At 32.7% G+C, this 18,533-nt stretch overlaps 2 protein-coding genes across 5 annotated transcripts; one reads left to right on the top strand and one right to left on the bottom strand.

Annotated features, from left to right (window-relative positions):
* Nucleotides 1–3,936: 3,936 nt before the first annotated feature.
* Nucleotides 3,937–12,061, top strand: LOC125822863 (probable 2-oxoglutarate-dependent dioxygenase At3g50210). Of its 4 annotated transcripts, XM_049502320.1 has the most exons (13): nt 3,971–4,059; nt 4,340–4,393; nt 9,792–9,853; nt 10,072–10,190; nt 10,273–10,336; nt 10,765–10,832; nt 10,921–10,979; nt 11,071–11,236; nt 11,348–11,367; nt 11,454–11,500; nt 11,593–11,673; nt 11,756–11,845; nt 11,933–12,061. In XM_049502320.1, exons 1-13 carry the CDS (start codon nt 4,026–4,028, stop codon nt 12,059–12,061), a joined length of 993 nt encoding a protein of 330 aa, XP_049358277.1. In that variant the 5' UTR covers nt 3,971–4,025. The 4 variants fall into 4 exon arrangements, with proteins under 4 accessions (XP_049358275.1, XP_049358276.1, XP_049358277.1 ...); XM_049502318.1 differs by lacking the exons at nt 9,792–9,853; nt 10,072–10,190; nt 10,273–10,336; ... (6 more) ...; nt 11,756–11,845; nt 11,933–12,061 and adding exons at nt 4,807–4,925; nt 5,012–5,075; nt 6,025–6,089; ... (5 more) ...; nt 7,269–7,358; nt 7,460–7,726 and having other exon boundaries at nt 3,937–4,059; nt 4,340–4,455; XM_049502319.1 differs by lacking the exons at nt 9,792–9,853; nt 10,072–10,190; nt 10,273–10,336; ... (6 more) ...; nt 11,756–11,845; nt 11,933–12,061 and adding exons at nt 4,807–4,925; nt 5,012–5,075; nt 6,025–6,092; ... (5 more) ...; nt 7,269–7,358; nt 7,460–7,726 and having other exon boundaries at nt 3,937–4,059; nt 4,340–4,455.
* A 248-nt stretch (nt 12,062–12,309) lies between these two features.
* On the bottom strand, nt 12,310–15,508 carry LOC125822858 (uncharacterized). Its single transcript, XM_049502312.1, has 3 exons — nt 14,954–15,508; nt 14,530–14,636; nt 12,310–13,347 (listed from the first exon to the last, which is right to left on the bottom strand). Exons 1-3 carry the CDS (start codon nt 15,314–15,316, stop codon nt 12,624–12,626), a joined length of 1,194 nt encoding a protein of 397 aa, XP_049358269.1. The 5' UTR covers nt 15,317–15,508; the 3' UTR covers nt 12,310–12,623.
* Nucleotides 15,509–18,533: the final 3,025 nt, after the last annotated feature.

Genomic DNA, 18,533 nt, shown 5'->3' with positions numbered 1-18,533 from the left:
AACGTTACTTCACCAATACTTTTCCTCTCCTAAATCTCCTCAATGCCTCCGAACCTTTCCAATCTATCAAGTATATATGCATAATTTGTAAGTTAACGAGTTTATAGGCACCCAAAACTATAATCAATTTCCTAAAGTTCAAGCCTAAGGGTTTTCTAAATTATTTCAATTAGCATAACTTTAATGGAATTTAAATAATACAATACATCTACCTTAACATATCCAAAACTTGTTTTATAATATGATAATTAGAAGAACCAAATTTAGAACGAAAACTAATTGGTTATGAACCAATAGCCTGCCCAGAGAACAAACTACAGAACGTTACTATATGTCCGCAATTTAATCAACTTTATTCTTCTCAATTCCACAAATCATTATACTTTTATTGTTTTAAAGGTAGCAATCATTATGCCTTTAACAAATTTCCAGCATCCTAACCATATTAGTGAATTTGTAGTGTCAATCCGCAAGTAAATAAAATTACAACATCTAAGACCATCCAACATTCTTATACATTACTGCAATCATTACCCACCACAATTTGTCTAGCATAGGTTTTTAAAAACCTACCTTTTCTATTGTTTTCTAACCAAACAATACCATAATGTATATTGCATATGGTAGCAGTTACTGCGCAAGACCAAAAAAAAAGAACGAAAAGAGAATTATATGCAGAAACTTTTCCAACTAAAAAAATGATTCTTTCTATCCCTCCTTAGCTCATTATTATCCAAATCATTGGCATCATTAATTTCTTATACAAGATTCCTCTAATATAACAAATTACATACATAATTTGTTAGTCTCTTTCCATATAATAATATAAAATCATACGACAATAGGCATAGTATGATGCCATTCAACACACACTAGAGTATTATTATTCTTACCCGCATGCGCTCGGCGACCCCCGCTCCTAATCTGTCTATACATGCAAGTCTTCTAACCTAATTTATTTTGTGTAAATTTCATATATGACATATATTATAGTACTATTTTCAAGCTATAGCAGTAGATTTAGACTTTCAAGCTATAACATTAAAAATTTCAGGTTATAACAAATTTACAAAAAAAAAGAAATGTTTGTATTAATTGAAAAAAACTTTTTTTAAAAAAAAGATAAACAAAATTTTAAAAAAAAAAACGGAATTAGAAATAATAAAGAAAAAAACTAAAAAAATGGAAATAGATGTATTAATTAAATTTGAATTGATTGATGATAATTATTAATTAGCATAAATTTAGGAGATTCAAACTAATTAGGAATATTTGTTTTCCTTAATTCACTCTAATCTGTTAAAATTAATTAAAAAGTCTTATTTTATCCATTTTCAAAAAAACAAAATAAAACCAGATGTAATTGATGTTGGTGCAACATTTAATGATCTCTATTTTAAATTGTAAGATTCGTTTATTCTAGTATTTATACAGATTGTATACAACTTCATACATCTTTAAAAATACTTAATCCACGCTTGTTAAGACAATATAATTTACAATTAGGTTGTAAATTGTCCAGGATGAAAAAAATGTAAAACAAAAATGTAATTGAGGTTGTTACAAAATACAATTATCACTATTTTACATTGACATAATCGTTTATACAAGGTATTTATACATGTTGGATACCAACTTCATTTTTTTTTTTTTTTTTTTTTTTTTGTGTTAGAGTATGCATTTGGATGCCAAAGGTGTACATTTTGGATACCAATTATAAGTCAGAGTTAGTTCATGAACTCTAAATTAGTAGTATGATTTCTTTCTAGTTAATAAGACATTGTAAAATCAGAAACTCTAAATGTTGAATCCAATTTGTATGCATTTTGTATATAATTGTTATCCCGAGAATTATTAAAGTCAATGTGTAATTTATCTTTAGAATGGTGTATCCATTTGGAATGCAGTCTGTATATAACTAGTATCCTGCGATTACAATAGTCAATCTGTAATTCATATGTAATTGGTATCTTTTTGAAATAAAACAGTGGATATTATATATATCAAATACTTAAAGCTGTAACAAACACAAAAATATCGTCCAAAAGTAAAAAAAAAACTTGTAATTCTAAAAAGTCTAAGGTGCAATCAACTATCTCAAATTTGATCTCTGTGGTCTTGGTGTGGGATAATTGTTGGTATTCGGAGCATGTTCTTTTGCTATGCGGGTCCATCAAATTTGCTAGCAACAGTGCCAGTTACTTCACTCTCACTGGTCGCGCCATCATCATTCTTTGTTTTTCCATAATGCCATATGATTGTGGCATACCTTTGACGATGGTACTTTGCATCGATATCAACTGAACGCATATAAAAAACTCCATTACTGATGTATTCAGCAAATAGACACGTGTACAAATCACAATCACTGAAAAAAATTTGAAAGAAAAATCATTTTATACCATTTTCATACCAATGTTAAAAATTTAAATACATTAATGAAGAAATTGAAAAAGAAACCTTCCTATTAGAAAAAATCCCAATTTCATATCAATATTAGTCATAATTCATACAAAACAGAGTAATTTAACAATTCATACCATTTGCATACCAATTTAACAACTCATACCATTGGGCTACTGATATCAAACCAATTTCATACCAATGTCAAAACACAATTCATACCATTTGCATACCAATATTATATCACATTTCATATAATATCCCAAAATCATATATTAAAGTCAGATTCATATAAATATTATTCACATTTCATACAAGTTTCACCCAAACAAAAGTTTCGAAACAACAATAAGCATAATGTGATATTTTTAGCAAAAAAATCACTAATTTGAATAATGTGAAAATAAATTAAATATAATACTTACCCTAACAACTTTTTTTGCCTTTTTTGGATATTCGAATTTCTGATTCCTTCTTTTTTGTTGTTCTTCTTGTTGATGGTTTTGAAGATTGAGCAATTTCTACATTTGTTGCTTCTTTTTTTTCTCTTTTTTATTTCACTAACAAAATCAGAATTCGAATCAAAAAGGGTTTCTACAATTTTCCCCTTCCTCTTCTTTCCCTTTTGATTTGCCGGACTCACCATTTTCTTTGCTTCATTTTTTTTCTCCTTTTGATCCTTCGATTGAGAGGAACCACACTTTGCAGGAATTTCAACATTTTTCATGTGTAGATCTCATCCCACCATTAAATCATATAAATGTGGGAGTTCTACTGATTTTCTTTTTGAATGAAGAAGACGAACGTTGAAGATGGTGAGAGAGAAAAAGTTAGTTCTCTGTAAAAGAGAAACGTGGGGGTGGGGGTGTGGGATTTACGTGTGGGTAAAAGAGGAAGGTGGGGATTGTTGTGTGAAATTTGGAATAAAAATCCCTAAAATGGTGTAAGAGATAATGACAATTGATTCTCTAATATTAATGTTATCCCTAAAATGGTGGAAGAGATAATGACAATTGATTCTCTAATATTAATGTTATTTCTCTTACTTATTAATTATAATGTAATTATAAAAATAATAACTAATTAATTAAATAAAATAAATAAAATTATAAATTAAAACTAATCTGTTAATATTTGTAATTAAACTGTTATAAGTAGTAATATAAAAAAAGTACATCTAAAGGCTGTAATATTAAGCCTTAAATAGATATATGAGGTGATTTTTCCATTTATTTTCCCTAAATTAATAATAAATCAAAATTTGCTAAGCTTTATTAATTTTATTCCTACCTATGGGCTTGGCCCATTTATAATCAACTAAAAATTAATTATTTAATACATACCCACCAACTAAATAAATTACTTAATAAATATTTGTCAACAAAATAACCATAGTTACACGAATAGTTCAAAATGTCCATTTAGAATCTATGGACAGAGTCTTTTATGAGATAAAAAAGATTTAGTACTCAAAACGATCAAATGGGTCGTTACATTAACCCAAAGATGAGGGACTATTTTGGGCATTCTCTCCAGCTAAGGCAAATGATTTGGCAAACGGATAGATTCCAACTGCATATTCTAGCGAGCTAAGAAGAACAACACAGAAAACTGGAAGCACCATGGCTACGGATTTCAAGTTTATCCCTCTTATAGGTATGAATATTCAAGTCCCTTTTTCAATTTCTTATTTTATTGGGTTTTATTTCTGTTTTTAGTAGAGGCAGAGTTAGATTTTGAATTATATTAATTCTGGATTCTAGAAAATACAGTTTATTGGATTCTTGACAAATTATTTATAAACACAAATAGTTTGAGTCAAAGTTACTAGGTTTTGCCGAACCTGTAGGCGAAGCACTATCTCCGCCTTATGTTGAAACCCTTCTTTAACACTGTTCCATTGTTTCTGGGTTTTTTTTTTTTTCATATGAGACAGATGTAAGTCCTCTTTTGGAGAAGTGGGATCATCCAAATATTGCTCAAGATGAAGGTGTAGCTCAAGTTGTTAAGCAATTAGATCAAGCTTGTAGAAATGCTGGATTCTTTTATGTGGTAATTGTTCTTTATCCTTATAATATTTGTATTTATGGAAACAACCTCTAACAAAAATGTAGGGTAGGGTAAGGTTGCTTATGATAGACCCTTGAGTCCGGCTCTTCCACTCACCCGTGCATAGCGAGAGCTTAGTGCATTGGGCTGTTTTTCTTTTTATTGGTTGTCTTGATTGCAGCCTAACTTTTGTATCTATCCAATTTGCAAATTTTGGGGAAATAGTGTGTTGTCACTGTGAAAGAAGCTAATCTTTTACTGAGTTTTAAGTTGGATCTTTCGTATAAATAGATTGATTGTTGTGGGATTAGTGTCCATTTGATCTCTACTGTTGTTTGTTCCGCAATCTTGCAGAAGGGCCATGGTATTCCTGTTTCCCTTATGAAAGAGATTAAAAACATAGCACGTGAATATTTTCATCAACCCTATGAGGAGAAAATCAAGATCAAACTCTCTGCAGAAACTGGATACAGGTTTATTCCTGTTGTTTGTTATCTTAAATTGTTGCTATTTCGATACGTTATCTTAACTAATGGTTTCTTATGTATCATGAATGCAGAGGATATCAAAGAATTGGAGAGAATATAACCAAAGGCAAACCTGACATACATGAAGCTATCGATGTATGTTATTTAATTTCTTATGGTGTGTGTGTATATATTATTGTAGATAAATAAGTACCCCACTTGTTGTAAAAGGATTATCCAAGCTTTCTTAGGTTTCTTCACCATTGCCTAAAATTTTGAGTTGGATTTTGATTGGCGTTGGATCAAAGTCAGATTTCGATAAGTCTATTTTTACCCGTAAGATCATGCTTTTAGCTATATTCTTTTCTTATTATGGCCAAATTGCATATTATCTCTATTATCTATTATGCAATATATAGCTGTTCGCAATTATTGGCACAATATGGAGGTTCGGGAGTGTGTGTGCTCCAGTTTCTGATGTTCCGTTAAATTGGAACGGAATGAATTACTGTGTTACATGATATTCTAGACGTGTAAATATGTAGTCTTTGGATGTAAGGGGTGGACAAGTAAGGCAACATTAAACTTGTGTGGAGCAAATGAGTTGCACAGGATAACTGTTAATGCAAGAAAGAATATGCCTGGTGTTTGTCTCATCAAAGTAGCCAGTGGAGAAAACAAAAGGAATAAACTTTTTGTTGCTGTTCGCTTCATCTTGATCATATCTTTTATGTGCAGAAAAAATAGAGATTTTAAACAATGTACATATTATAGTGCTTTTCTTATTTACCCTATATCTCTTGGGATTGGGGCTCATTCCATTATAGGTGAATCTTGTTACAATTAATTGGATTGCTGATCTCAATTGTGAACTTCACACTAAGTTCAATAACAAATTGAGAAAAAAATGTTTTTGCTGTTGAAGAACATACTTCAACTATAGACAACATTTCTGTTGTTTGCAATGTTATATATGTGAACTCCTCTAAATGTGTCTTGACACAGCTTTTATAGGAGATGTTTAACATTTATTAGTAATTGTGTTGTTGCTGTTACTAAATCAGCTTTGATGCATTTTCATTTCAATCTCATATGCGGGTTGCAGTGCTATAGAGAAGTGAAGCATGGGATGTATGGAGGTCTTGGAGACGTTATGCAAGGATCCAACATGTGGTAGGTTAACAAGTTACTTATAATGCCTGATCTTTGCACTAACCCCTCCTTTTTTTTCCCTTTGTACATCTTAAAACCCTTGTTATTGCTATTGCTTGGTTTATACAACTGATTGCTAAATGGCTACTTTTGGATTTTGTTGTTTCTTCTTGTTTAGCCTAAGTACATTGTTTTCTTATGCAGGCCAAGTAATCCTCTAAATTTCAAGCAGTTAATGGAGGAGTATATTGACCGCTGCACAGGTGCCTTCCTCTGTAGATTATGTACTCCTTCGACATTTTTGCAATGGATAAAAAGGTTCTACACTGGAACTGAAAAAATGTTGGTTAACTTTTATATTATATTGCTGACAGATCTATCACGAAAGATAATGAGGGGAATTGCTCTGGCATTGGGTGGATCAGCTGATGAAATGGAGGGTGAAATTGGTGGTGATCCATTTTGGGTCTTGCGAATAATTGGTTACCCTGCTGCGTCCATTTCAAATGGACATGATAAGGCTCACGATGATGTTGGATGGTAAGTTGCAGTGCTGGTTGTCACGTTGTCTTTCTGTTATCGGTGGATCTCTTTTCCAATGAGTGATGTTTTTGCTTTCTGTGTTGTCCATATCTTTTCTTGGAATCAAACAAATCTCAGTGGCGCCCATACAGACTATGGTAAAGCTTCTGATCTTTACAAGGATAGTACCCTATCCCCATTGATTACCAATCATGATTGTTTCTTCTCTTACAGGGCTATTGACATTAGTCAACCAGGATGACGATATAGTTGCCCTTCAGGTATAATATTATGTCCCTTGTTCAAATTTCGTTTCCTTCTTTCTGAGCTACTGAGGAAGATTAGCTTCCGAGTCATAAAAGCATGCTTACTATCTCCCTAGATTTTGCAATGCCTCGTCGTACATCTTTGTTTTATGATTTGAAGTTCATCCTTATTTACCGAGCTGATTTGCTGATGAAATGTAGACCTCATTTTTCTCCAGTCCTAATCATATTGAGTTGTTTTAAGGTGAGAATTAAATCGGGCGAGTGGATATCAGCACCACCTATCCCTGGCACATTTGTATGCAATATAGGAGATATGTTGAAGGTATTTAATTTGCTTTATAGGATCAACTTTTTTCATCATTTAAACATTTCTGCTAAAGAAGTTCTTGTTTGCTTCTATTGGTAGATCTTATCAAACGGAATTTATGAATCAACTTTGCACCGGGTCATCAATAACTCTCCCAAATATCGTGTTTGTGTGGCCTACTTTTATGAGGTTAAAACACTTCTCATTTTCTTTTGTGATAATTACAGTAAAAGAATGATGGTACAGAGTAATGTTAGTTTCTGATGATTTGTGTTTAATTTCTCGTATAGCCTAACTTCGATGCTGCAGTAGAGCCACTGGATGTGTGTTTACACAAGACTGGTGGCACCACGAAGTTTGAAGGAGCTGTTTACGGGAAGCATTTGGTCAGCAAAGTCACCACCAATTTTATTATGTAGTGATTGAGCCAAGTCTGAAAAAGTGAATGGAATAAAAGCAAGGTTGTATTCCCTTGAAAATAATGACATATCCAGTGTAATCTCATGAAATAAAGGTTGTTTTCGAAAGACTCTCAGTTTAAGTAAGTGAGTAAAGCATATCAAAGCAGTTTTCTTTAGGAATTTGGATATTATTTGATAATTGAAGCAAAGGAACAACATATAGTAGTAAAAATCAAAGGGTAAGAAATTGCAACACTAGTACTAAAGCTACTGATGTACAAGGAAAAACATATACAGTGCATCAAACCTCCACTATTTATAAATCTTCTGGCTAATCTTCGATCTCCATTTTTCAAATACTATATAATTTGAATAGATAAGAATTAATTTTGAATTTATACTTTTAATAGTTTAACAGATTGAATAATAAAAGCCTAAAGATCGAATTTCTGTTGCAATGCATCCAACCTGTCGAAATTCTGAATAGGCACTTTGTACCAATTGAGTAATAGTATCAGTAAAACGTTCCAATTCAGAGATATAATCTCGTGAGTTGTGCCAATATTAGATGGAATTGTGAGTGCCTGCCTAAGCAAACATGGGGAGGTCAGATAATGTCATGTAAGAGATTTAATTGCAGGACAATCTTCCAAATGTGGAGTCTTGAAGATGCCGTAACCAATCACAGCTATCTTTTCATATACTCCCTCTGTTTAAAAAAGAATGGTCTAATTTAACTTGAAACCGAGTTTAAGAAAGGAAAAATGACATTTTAATCTTGTGGTTCTAAATTAAAGTTATATTAAATGTATCAAAATGCTCTTTAATCTTGTGTCATTAAACATGCCATGTAGAAAAACTAAGTGAATAATTCATGTTGATTGGTTAAATTAATTCATATTCATTGATTGAAATTTAGACTTCAAAATAAATTAAAGAAGGGCAGAATAGTAAAATTTACTTAATTTCTTATTATACGTGAAATAAAAATGAGAACAGAGAGAGTACTATATATATATATATATTATTATAAATATTATTCACTTTATTATGAAATAACTATATAAAGTAGTAGTAATCAAATTTAAAATTTGAAAATATAATTAATTCAGTAAACTAAATATTTTAATTATTTTTTCTTAAATCGACCCGAATCAAATAATATATATCAGAGATGCATGGACCTTGTTAAAGAAGTACCAAATACGGTACCATGGTCTGCTCCTATTTGAACTAGGAACTATTTTTTTTTAAAAAGGATTACTGTTATGAATTCCCCGTTTTTCTGTAGTATGGAAAGAAAAATACTTTTAATATTTTTAAATTGGTCAATTTTTATTTTTTAAGAAAAACTTTCTTTGTAGTTTGTACCCAAAAAACAGCCTGTTACTAGCTGATTTCCACATGGAACTGTCTCTCACATGACAGCCGAACTGGCTAGTGATTAAAATATATTTTAACTTAAAATCATTTAAAATAAGCTAATTCAATCGTTAGAGTATTTCTGGATTAGCTTGGGCTTAAAAGTTTAATTTAGAAATCATAACTTATATTTTTTGATTTGTTTTTATTACTTTGATTTAAAAATAAGTGTTTTTAAAGTACTATTTTATCTTATACAAATACTATTTTTTTTAAAAAAACTTAAAAACACATCAAATAAATCAATTCAAATAGGCTCTAAGCTTTAAAATTCAGTAATTAACACAATTGGATCATATCAGGAGCAGAAAGCTAATAATGATGAGGAACAAGCTGCGGTGTCATTGATTTTAACTCATATTTACAGCATAATGTCACATTTATCTAACGATCGCAAATTTCACATTTTACGAAGACTTATAATAAGTAGTAGTAAATCAAATACCCGTTGGATTCTAGTGTAAAATACGGATGGCGTATAGAACTTTTTAGAATGCATGTACAAAAAATCAAAGGGAATATTATTTTGTCTATAAATATATATGTTGTACTGTGTTCTAGTGTTGAATGAAATATAATACTTACTATACTCAGAAGTGAGAAGCAGCAATGGCTATGGATTTCAAGTCTATCCCTCTAATAGGTTTGAATTTTCAAGCAAAATTAGAAGCCTATTAGTATTATGGTTATTGAAACTTTGCTTTAAAAAAAATCGATTAATTTTAGTAGTATTTTCATGAGACAGATATTAGTCCTCTTTTGGAGAAATGGGATCATCCAAATGTGGCCCAAGATGAAGGTGTAGCTCAAGTTGTTAGACAATTAGATCAGGCTTGTAGACATGCTGGATTCTTTTATGTGGTAATTATTTCTTCTCTCCACTAACATTATTTTCTTTTCTTACATTAATTAACATAGTACTAAGTGGTAAAATAGACAAGGGAGGCTGATTATATCATAATGCAGATTCATCTAAACTCAGTATTTTCAATGCCAAGTGTAGTTTGCAGTATAGATCTACATATGATGTGTTTGTACATTTGACCCTGTTTTTGTTTCTCTGTTTGGCAATTTTGAAGAAGGGGCATGGCATCCCAATTTCCCTTATGGAAGAGATCAAAAGTGTTACGCGCGAATATTTTCATCAACCCTATGAAGAGAAAATCAAGATCAAACTTTCTGCAGCAACTGGATATAGGTTTATTATATATAGATTGTTACTATCATATTATCTTAATTAACTACAGTAATACTAATTGCCTATGTATCTTTGCCTGCAGAGGATATCAAAGACTTCGAGAGAATAGAACTAAAGGCATACCTGATATGCAAGAAGCTATTGATGTAGGTTTGATTATGCTATACTCAAAAAAAACTGAAAAAATTGTTTTTGCTGTTAAACTTTAAGGCCATTCTTCAACTACGGACAACAGTTCTCATGTGAACTTCTCTTTTAATTTCCACATTCTAGGAATACTTTGTTTAATAACTATTACTCTCTCCGTTCTAATTTATGTGGCACTGTTTGACTACACATGAGTTTTTGATTAAAAAAAGAGAAAAGGAAGACTTTTAAAACTTGTGGTGTTATATAAGTTTTAGACATTTGTGCCTCTGTCTAAATATAAAAAAGTGACATTCTTTTTGGGACAGATAAAAAGAAAAGAGTGTCAGATAAATTGGGATAGAGCTGATCGAGTAGTAATTGGTGTTGTTTCTATTTGTAAATCATGTTTGATGCATTTCGTCCCAATCTCATTTGTGGATTGCAGTTCTATAGAGAAGTAAAACATGGGATGTATGGAGATCTTGGAGAAGTTATACAAGGATCCAACATATGGTAGGTTAACAAGTTACTACTGCTTGTTATGCATTTCGTATTTCTCTGTTTTGTTTGGCATTAGTGCATTATTTTTTTTCATATGCAGGCCTAGTAACCCTTCAAAGTTCAAACAGGTGATGGAGCACTATATTGACCTTTGCACAGGTGCCTTTCTCTTTAAATTACATAATCATTTGATGTATTTGCAGTGTCTAAACTTACAAAATATTTCTACATTGGGACTGACTTTTTTCAGATGTATCGCGTAAGATAATGAGGGGAATTGGTCTAGCGTTGGGTGGATCAGCAGATGAAATGGAAGGGAAAATAGCCGGTGATCCATTTTGGATCTTGAGAACAATTGGTTACCCTGCTTCATCCATCTTAGATGAACATCATAAGGCTGATAATGTTGTTGGATGGTAAGTTAATATTGGATGGTCATGTTATTGGTATATCTCTTTTCTAATGAGTGATAATATCGATCTTTTGCTTTCTGTGATCTTCATCTTGATGAATCAAATAATACTCAGTGGAGAGCATACAGACTATGGTAAACACTTGATATTTTTACAAGGATTTCACATTCTCCTGCATTGATAATTGGCAATCATGAAAACTTGTTTTCTTGTATTTCAGGACTATTGACGTTACTCAACCAAGATGATGACATAGTTGCACTTCAGGTACAATTTGTAGTCCTTAAAGCATGCTCAATTTTACATGAAATATGTTGCTGGTTTTAGTTTCACTACTAATCAATTTGAGTTGTTTAAAGGTGAGAAACAAATCCGGTGAATGGATATCAGCACCACCAGTTCCTGGAACATTTGTCTGCAATATAGGAGATATGTTGAAGGTACGAAATTGTACTTTAGTAACTTCTGCATCATTTTTACCCACCACTACTTAAGTTATTCTTGTCTGCTGGCTATTGATAGATCTTATCAAACGGAATTTATGAATCAACGTTGCACCGTGTCATCAATAACACTCCCAGATATCGTGTTTGTGTAGCCTACTTTTATGAGGTTAAACACTTTCTTTTTCTTTTGTGACAACTAAAGTAAAAGAATGAGGTATGGTTTAATGTTAGTTTCTGTTTATTTCTCGTATAGCCCAACTTCGATGCTACAGTAGAGCCACTGGATGTGTGTTCACAGAAGACTGGTGGCACCAAGAGTTTTGAAGGAGCTGTTTACGGGAAGCATTTGGTCAGCAAAGTCTTCAACAATTTTGCGATGTAGAGAGATTGAGCAAGTCTAAATTTGTTTCCTTTTTTGGTGCACATGAAAATAAACGAGTGCCAAATACAATGTCGCATTATAAAACTTAAGACAGGCACTGTTCAGTCTGTTCTCGCTTTCAAGTTTTCAAACTAGCAGAGAGTAAAGTTGTCTACATGGTGCTCTTGACACTTCAAGCACCCAGCACCGCACTTTATGGAAAATAAACTAAGGAGGTCTTCATCATACGACCGAAGCACTATAGCATTACCTCCCAAATAATCAGTCCAAGTGCATCTATTGGATAACAATTTAGTCACCTTACAAATAATTAGTCAGGATACAAATCGAGATGTATGAAAAAAAGTGTGTAAATTATCTCAATGATACAAGAAAAATGTCAGTATATAATTATACAAAACATGAGGTAAAAGGTTGAGATACGTTTACCCTCCACCTACTTTGACCAACATTAGTGCGCACACAACATTTTTCAAGAACGAGCTGGAGTGAAAAAAAATGACCTGGTGATTCACCATAGCTGGCTCCATCTTTCTGATTAAAACAGAACTTGAGCAACAAGTCAATTTGCAGATACTGCCTGCTGAGTATCCTTCACATAAAGTGGTATTCTCACCCCAAGTTCCTTTAATCGGTTCACTAAATCATAAAGAAATTCAAAGGTGAGTTTGTATTGTTTGTTAAAATCCTCTCGCACACTTGGCTGGATCCTAAACCACTCTCCCAACAACTTGTGTACATGAGAACGGATGATTCTCCAAGGCACTGGATATCGCTCACAAAACCTCAAATATTCTATCAGTAACTCAGCCTGATCTAGCTTATCGTCTTCCTTCATTCCGGCAACACCCAATCCCCATTCAGCAGTTCGATACCCAGCAAAGAGGGCTGGATTCTCAAGAAGAGGATCTGCTGAAAGTACCCCATCAGCACCAGTTTCTTCCAAGCAACTGTGTACATCATCGATGTGCCTTATATTACCATTTGCCAAGACAGGAATTCTAACAACATTTCTGACAGCCTTGATGGCCTCCCAATTGGCTCTGAATTTCCTCCCATCTTTTTCATCCCTTGTTCGTCCATGCACTGCTAGAAGAGAACAACCTGCATCCTCCAACATCTTTGCATAACTAAGTGTATCTTGCAAATTAGGGAAAATTCGAATTTTGCATGATACCGGAACATTAAGATTGTTCGCCAACTTTTCTACCAGAGACTTGACCAGAGAGAGATTATCCATGAGGAAAGCTCCATAATTCCCGCGTTTTGCAATCCGCTGAGGACACCTTCATAGCAAGTAGTAGCTTAGCAAACTGAACTGATAGAAAAGATGTGCACAGATAATCCAGGAAATATAGAAACAAATCTGCAGTCTCGTGCATAAAAAAGTTTAGAAGGAAATGCAGAAACAAAAATAAAACCACAGATCTTGATCTGGATGAGAAGCTGCTCTATTCCTACTCATTGCTAAAGGATACCCTTCACAACAACATAAGCAAGCACATGAATTCAAAAGGCAAGTGGAAAAAGAAAATATAGAGCCAGTTATGGTCTATCATTCAGGTATTGGAGCTTATTCCATTGTTTTCAGACTCTAATTTAGACTTCATTTGATTTGTACTAGTTGCTAATCAGATTTATGCTAGTATATTTAGTTCTTGGAGTCATCGGAATGATGTTTATATGGTTTCTGGTCTTATAGTTTTAGGTACTAAACCTTTCCTAATTCCGTAGTTCAATTTCTAATCCCACTGGAACACCACAACTGGATAACATACCAAAATCCATCAATGTAAGAATTGGAATGCTACCAACAGATTTTCATGGTTTAGGAGCTTGTCTTTGCTTCTTACTCTTTGATACTTCTAGGGGAATGCCTAACTATTTTTATTCCTGATCTTGTTTTGCTTCCACTGCCTTCTATCTGACATGGCAATTAGCAGTTAGGATTGGGTTTGGGCAGGTTTAGAGACAGTTTTAAAAGGAACACAGCAATTAGCTAACCGCTAATAAAATGGACTATTTCAAACCAAAACTCACAATCAGACCAATCCTATTTAATCATATCTTAGAAAGAGTTTAGAAAATAATATTGAAAACACAGATTTTTCACTTTAGGGTGGAATGCGGTGCTCAAAAAATGTCTATGACCCGAGTAGAGCTAACAAATGTATCTATTGGATAACAAATCCTAAGTGGCCCTTTTGTTATCCTTTTCCTCCCCCAAAAGTGGAATCAAGAAGCAAAGGTGTGTGACAACAGTCATTTTAGTGCAACTTCGATTATCATTGAATACTCAATATGTTTCTTGACAAATGATTATCCTTTGCTCCAATAAACTTCAGGTACGAATAGAGTATACAATGAAGAAATAGATTTCTCAAGTGGAATGATGTTTCAGTTAGGCTTGACGGTATATGAGAAAAATCTATGCATCTTGATTAGGAAACATTGAAAAAAGAGGCTACCCAAAGTTGATGTCCACATAGTCACAATAGGGTTCGACTTTTCGAGCTGCTTCCAGCAAAGTGTCTGGATTGTTTGCGCAGAATTGAACAAAAAGTGGACGGTCCTCCTACAGAGAATAAAGTAGAATCAGTTCAAATACTAGTGTGTGGAAGAATGTGCACAATAACATAATCCCAACTTGATAAATTATACAGAAATTTCACCATTCCAAATGAAACTCTTTACCATGATTATGATTTAGGTAGAACATAGTGAACAATTCTCATGTTAACAATTAATACTAAACAAAGAACTGGATAAATCAAAACCAATATATTCAACAGGGGCATTGTTATTTTAAAACCGGCTCTCGGGGAATGGGGATTTTCAAGTAAAACGATGATATAAATGTTGGCATGACACTTATTATAAGCAAATAGATACCTTGCAAGTGGAAAATTCCATAGCCCGATACTTCTCATCTTCATTGAATAAACGCGAGTGAAGCATTGGAGTATAAGCCGCTTCTGCACCATATTTTCGACATAGAAGACGGAAAGGAAGCTCCGAGTTGTCAACCATTGGTGCCACTATAAGTTTGGGCTCGCCTAGCTTCTTCCAATGAGACCACGCTCTCTCTATGCGCGACTCCCCTTTCAAGTACCCATTTGGACGATTCAGAGCCAACGACTGTGTCTCTTCTACATCCTTCTGTTCCAAAGGAATAGAGCAAGTTGTAGTGATCTCCGAACAGAGACAGTCGTCTTCAATGTCTTCGGTGTTGAGGTTTATGGTTTTGGTTGCCATTAAAAGTTTTCAGTAGATGGTGCGACAGAGAAACGGCGGAAACAGGTCGATCCGACGATGAACAGGCAACGGGGACGGTCAAGCAACCAATCGCCGCCGCAACCGCCGCCTTTTGCCGTTGAGGTACGGCTTGCACATGTCGCTAAAGGTATGTAGACTATACGTTGATTAAGGGCCAGGTCCAAATTCTAGGGCGACAGGCCCAATTATGAATACCACACGGGCCAAGCACAATTTAAGGTGGGAAAATCACTTACGTGTACACTTTTTAAGAGATAGGATCACTATACGGGTCGTTTGCACTTTTCTGCTGGTCTTTAATTTTTAGAAACAAAGTTTCAAAAATACTATAGTTTGCGCTTGATTAGAATTTTATAGCTACCGTTGATTTAATTATAATTTATAACTTTACCTGTTAGGAGGAGGAGAGAAACGAATGATATTTGAGAGAGGGGATAAAACATGTTGTCTTAATTGTATCAAGTTGTATCATGAATACAATTTTGATTTGTAATTTGTATCAACGGGCTACAATTGTATCAATTTTTATCAACAAATATAATTGCATCAAATGTATATGTTTCTTGTGTATTCACTCTATATCAAACATATACATGAATATAATTGTATCAAGTATCTCAATAAATACAATCGTGTCAAAATAATATGTTAATGAATATAATTACATCAAATGTATCAACGAATACAATTCTATAGATCACTTTTTGGATCCAAGACTCCAAATGATTAGCTAAGAGAGCTAGGTGTACAAGTATCAAGTGATGGAATCACATGTATTCGAGGAATGTCATTTCATCAAAAAAAAAATATATTGTAATTATGTAAAAAAATTATTAGTTTTTTTTGTTGATTTACTTTATTATATATTTATATTCTTTAGTGAAAATCTTAATCCATCACTTTATACCTATATATGTACCAAAGAGGATTAAAGAGCTTGTGAACAGAAAGTCTTCGAAGTCTGATCAAGTCTTTACATTCTCTAATTTTCCAAAATCTTATATTTTTGCTCCCTTAAAAAGTCCAAGCACAATTTTCTCTTTTCATTCTGATTTTAGTTTGGAGGGTATACACTGCCACAGATGAATTTTTTTTCGACAATTATTTAGTGATAATTATAACATTATTATTGTAACTTAACATGTGACAGGAGGTTAATTAATATTCCTATCAAATCATCAAATAATTAATGTCTATCATATCAGATTGCCACCGTTCAACAATCCTCAAAGGTTAATTAATTTAAAGAAAATACGTAGTGATGAAAATCCGGGGATATCAGTACGTGTACGTCGTTGATAGTAATACTCCCTTCATTTCATTTTATTTTTTAAAATAGACAAGTAAAAATAAATAAACAAAATATTTATATAGTAAATATTTTCTGTTTTTTTAATATATATTTTTTTCATAATTTTAATCTTATAATTAAAATTCTAAACTCCATCATTTAATATGACAGAGTTTCAAACATAATGGCGTGGGATAGGAGGAAAACAACGAAAAAGGGCAGAAAATAAGACCAAAAAATGACCACGAAAGTTGACTAGGATGACAGAGCCATACTAATAGGACGATTCCCATGCAGGTTTGACGTTGAGCATAGAGAAATAATTAAAGGTAGGAAGCAAAAAAACAAAGGGTAGGTCCACATACTTTGAACCATAATAATAATAGCTCATGAATTCTTCAATCAACCCATCTGCTCTTCTTTGACTTGTTAACCAAAAACATTGATTCATCATAATTTCCATCTTCCTCTTATACGTGCGTGCGTGGGGTTCAACACTTTTCACACCAAACATCTTCTTCTTCTTTTTCACTCTAATTTCTACAACTACAGCCAACTGTTTTGCTTCAATCCAATTCTGAAAGCAACAAATTTAGCATCTAGAGTTTTCTTTGTTGTTTGCTTCCTTCAACATCCTAAGTTTTTCAACTATGTGGTCATGTAGCATTCATTTACTTCCAATTAATTATTATTTTTAGAACACAAGTGTAAATATTAACTAGAGGTGTGAGTTCTATTGAATCTATTGCTCTCAACATATAACACTGCAGACATTCTAAATATTTGAACTCATGTATGAACTCTAGATTCTAAATTTATCTAGTTCATACTTGACTTCTAAATATCTAGTTTGAAAGTAAATGTATTCATATTTAGTTAATAAGATAGACCTTTACTCTATAGACCTCATGCCCAATACATTTGGACCGTGAACAATATTATATAGCGAACCAATATCGATTAAATCAAAGTTGAAAAGTCTAGTTCCGATATCATGATAAGAAAAGGGACATTGAGAGTAACTTATCCCAAAAGAGCTAACTTATTATGATTAGGAAAAATCCTTTTGGCCAGGATTTGGCCAGAATGGTAAAATAACACATTTCACATCATGTTATTTTACTTTTTAAAACATTTTTACCCTTTTAACTTTAATACTTTTTATATTTTAATTAAAAAATGGAAAAAAATCAGTTTATTTTAAAATAAAAAGAATATTATATACTTTTTAAATTTCTAGTCAAATTTGACCAAATTTTCTGACCATTGATTAAATGCAAATCCACCTATTGCGAAGAAAACACCACAAATTGTTGCATTTACTTTTCTCCTCTCCTACTAGTATTTGTCATTAGTATGGTAAGTTGAATAGTAAATTAGCCGTCCCATTTTCTCAACTACCAACCTCTCTCTCTTCCCTTTTAATACTATACTACTATCATTTTTCTTTTTGTTAGTCAACCGTTCCAAATACGACATCTAAAGAGACCCCATCTAGATCAACAAGGTTGTTCCACTACGGCATCTATCTTTTTTTGACCAAGTCACTTTCTTGCTTTTACTTTTGTGATGATCAACTACTTAGACTATATATCTAAAGCAAATAATCACAATTACATTAATTAAATAAAGAAATGAAAAAGATAAAGCTATAGCTACTCCATCAAATCATGTCTCTTTGTTACATGTTAAGCATCCAAAGACAAAAGCAACGTAGTAAAAAGTAAAATAAAGAACCAAATTGCATGTACTATTTCTTTGAATTATTCAAATGCACCTAATCCATTATCCTTTAATTATGTTTTTGACGTGTATTTGTAAATTGGTTTAGTTAAAAAGCATAGAAAATACGAAAGTAGAAACGAATTGAGTAGCAATTCAGTTTAGCATAAATAAAATACTTAA

The sequence above is a fragment of the Solanum verrucosum genome, unplaced genomic scaffold (assembly GCF_900185275.1).
Source record: "Solanum verrucosum unplaced genomic scaffold, falcon-dt-bn FXZP01000103.1, whole genome shotgun sequence".
Taxonomy (NCBI): Eukaryota; Viridiplantae; Streptophyta; class Magnoliopsida; order Solanales; family Solanaceae; genus Solanum; species Solanum verrucosum.
Note: the sequence above shows the minus strand (reverse complement) of the source record. Positions and strands in the feature narration are given on the sequence as shown.

What these genes read in the sequence shown, in the direction of transcription:
- LOC125822863 (XM_049502318.1), top strand. Translation starts at nt 4,026, where the DNA reads ATGGCTACGGATTTCAAGTTTATCCCTCTTATAG. An exon ending in TCTGCAGAAACTGGATACAG is followed by an intron (nt 4,926 to 5,011) that starts GTTTATTCCTGT and finishes TCATGAATGCAG; the next exon opens with AGGATATCAAAGAATTGGAG. An exon ending in GCTCACGATGATGTTGGATG is followed by an intron (nt 6,612 to 6,731) that starts GTAAGTTGCAGT and finishes AACAAATCTCAG; the next exon opens with TGGCGCCCATACAGACTATG.
- LOC125822858 (XM_049502312.1), bottom strand. Translation starts at nt 15,316, where the DNA reads ATGGCAACCAAAACCATAAACCTCAACACCGAAGACATTGAAGACGAC. An exon ending in TGGAATTTTCCACTTGCAAG is followed by an intron (nt 14,637 to 14,953) that starts GTATCTATTTGC and finishes TATTCTCTGTAG; the next exon opens with GAGGACCGTCCACTTTTTGT. An exon ending in TATGTGGACATCAACTTTGG is followed by an intron (nt 13,348 to 14,529) that starts GTAGCCTCTTTT and finishes CTTGCTATGAAG; the next exon opens with GTGTCCTCAGCGGATTGCAA.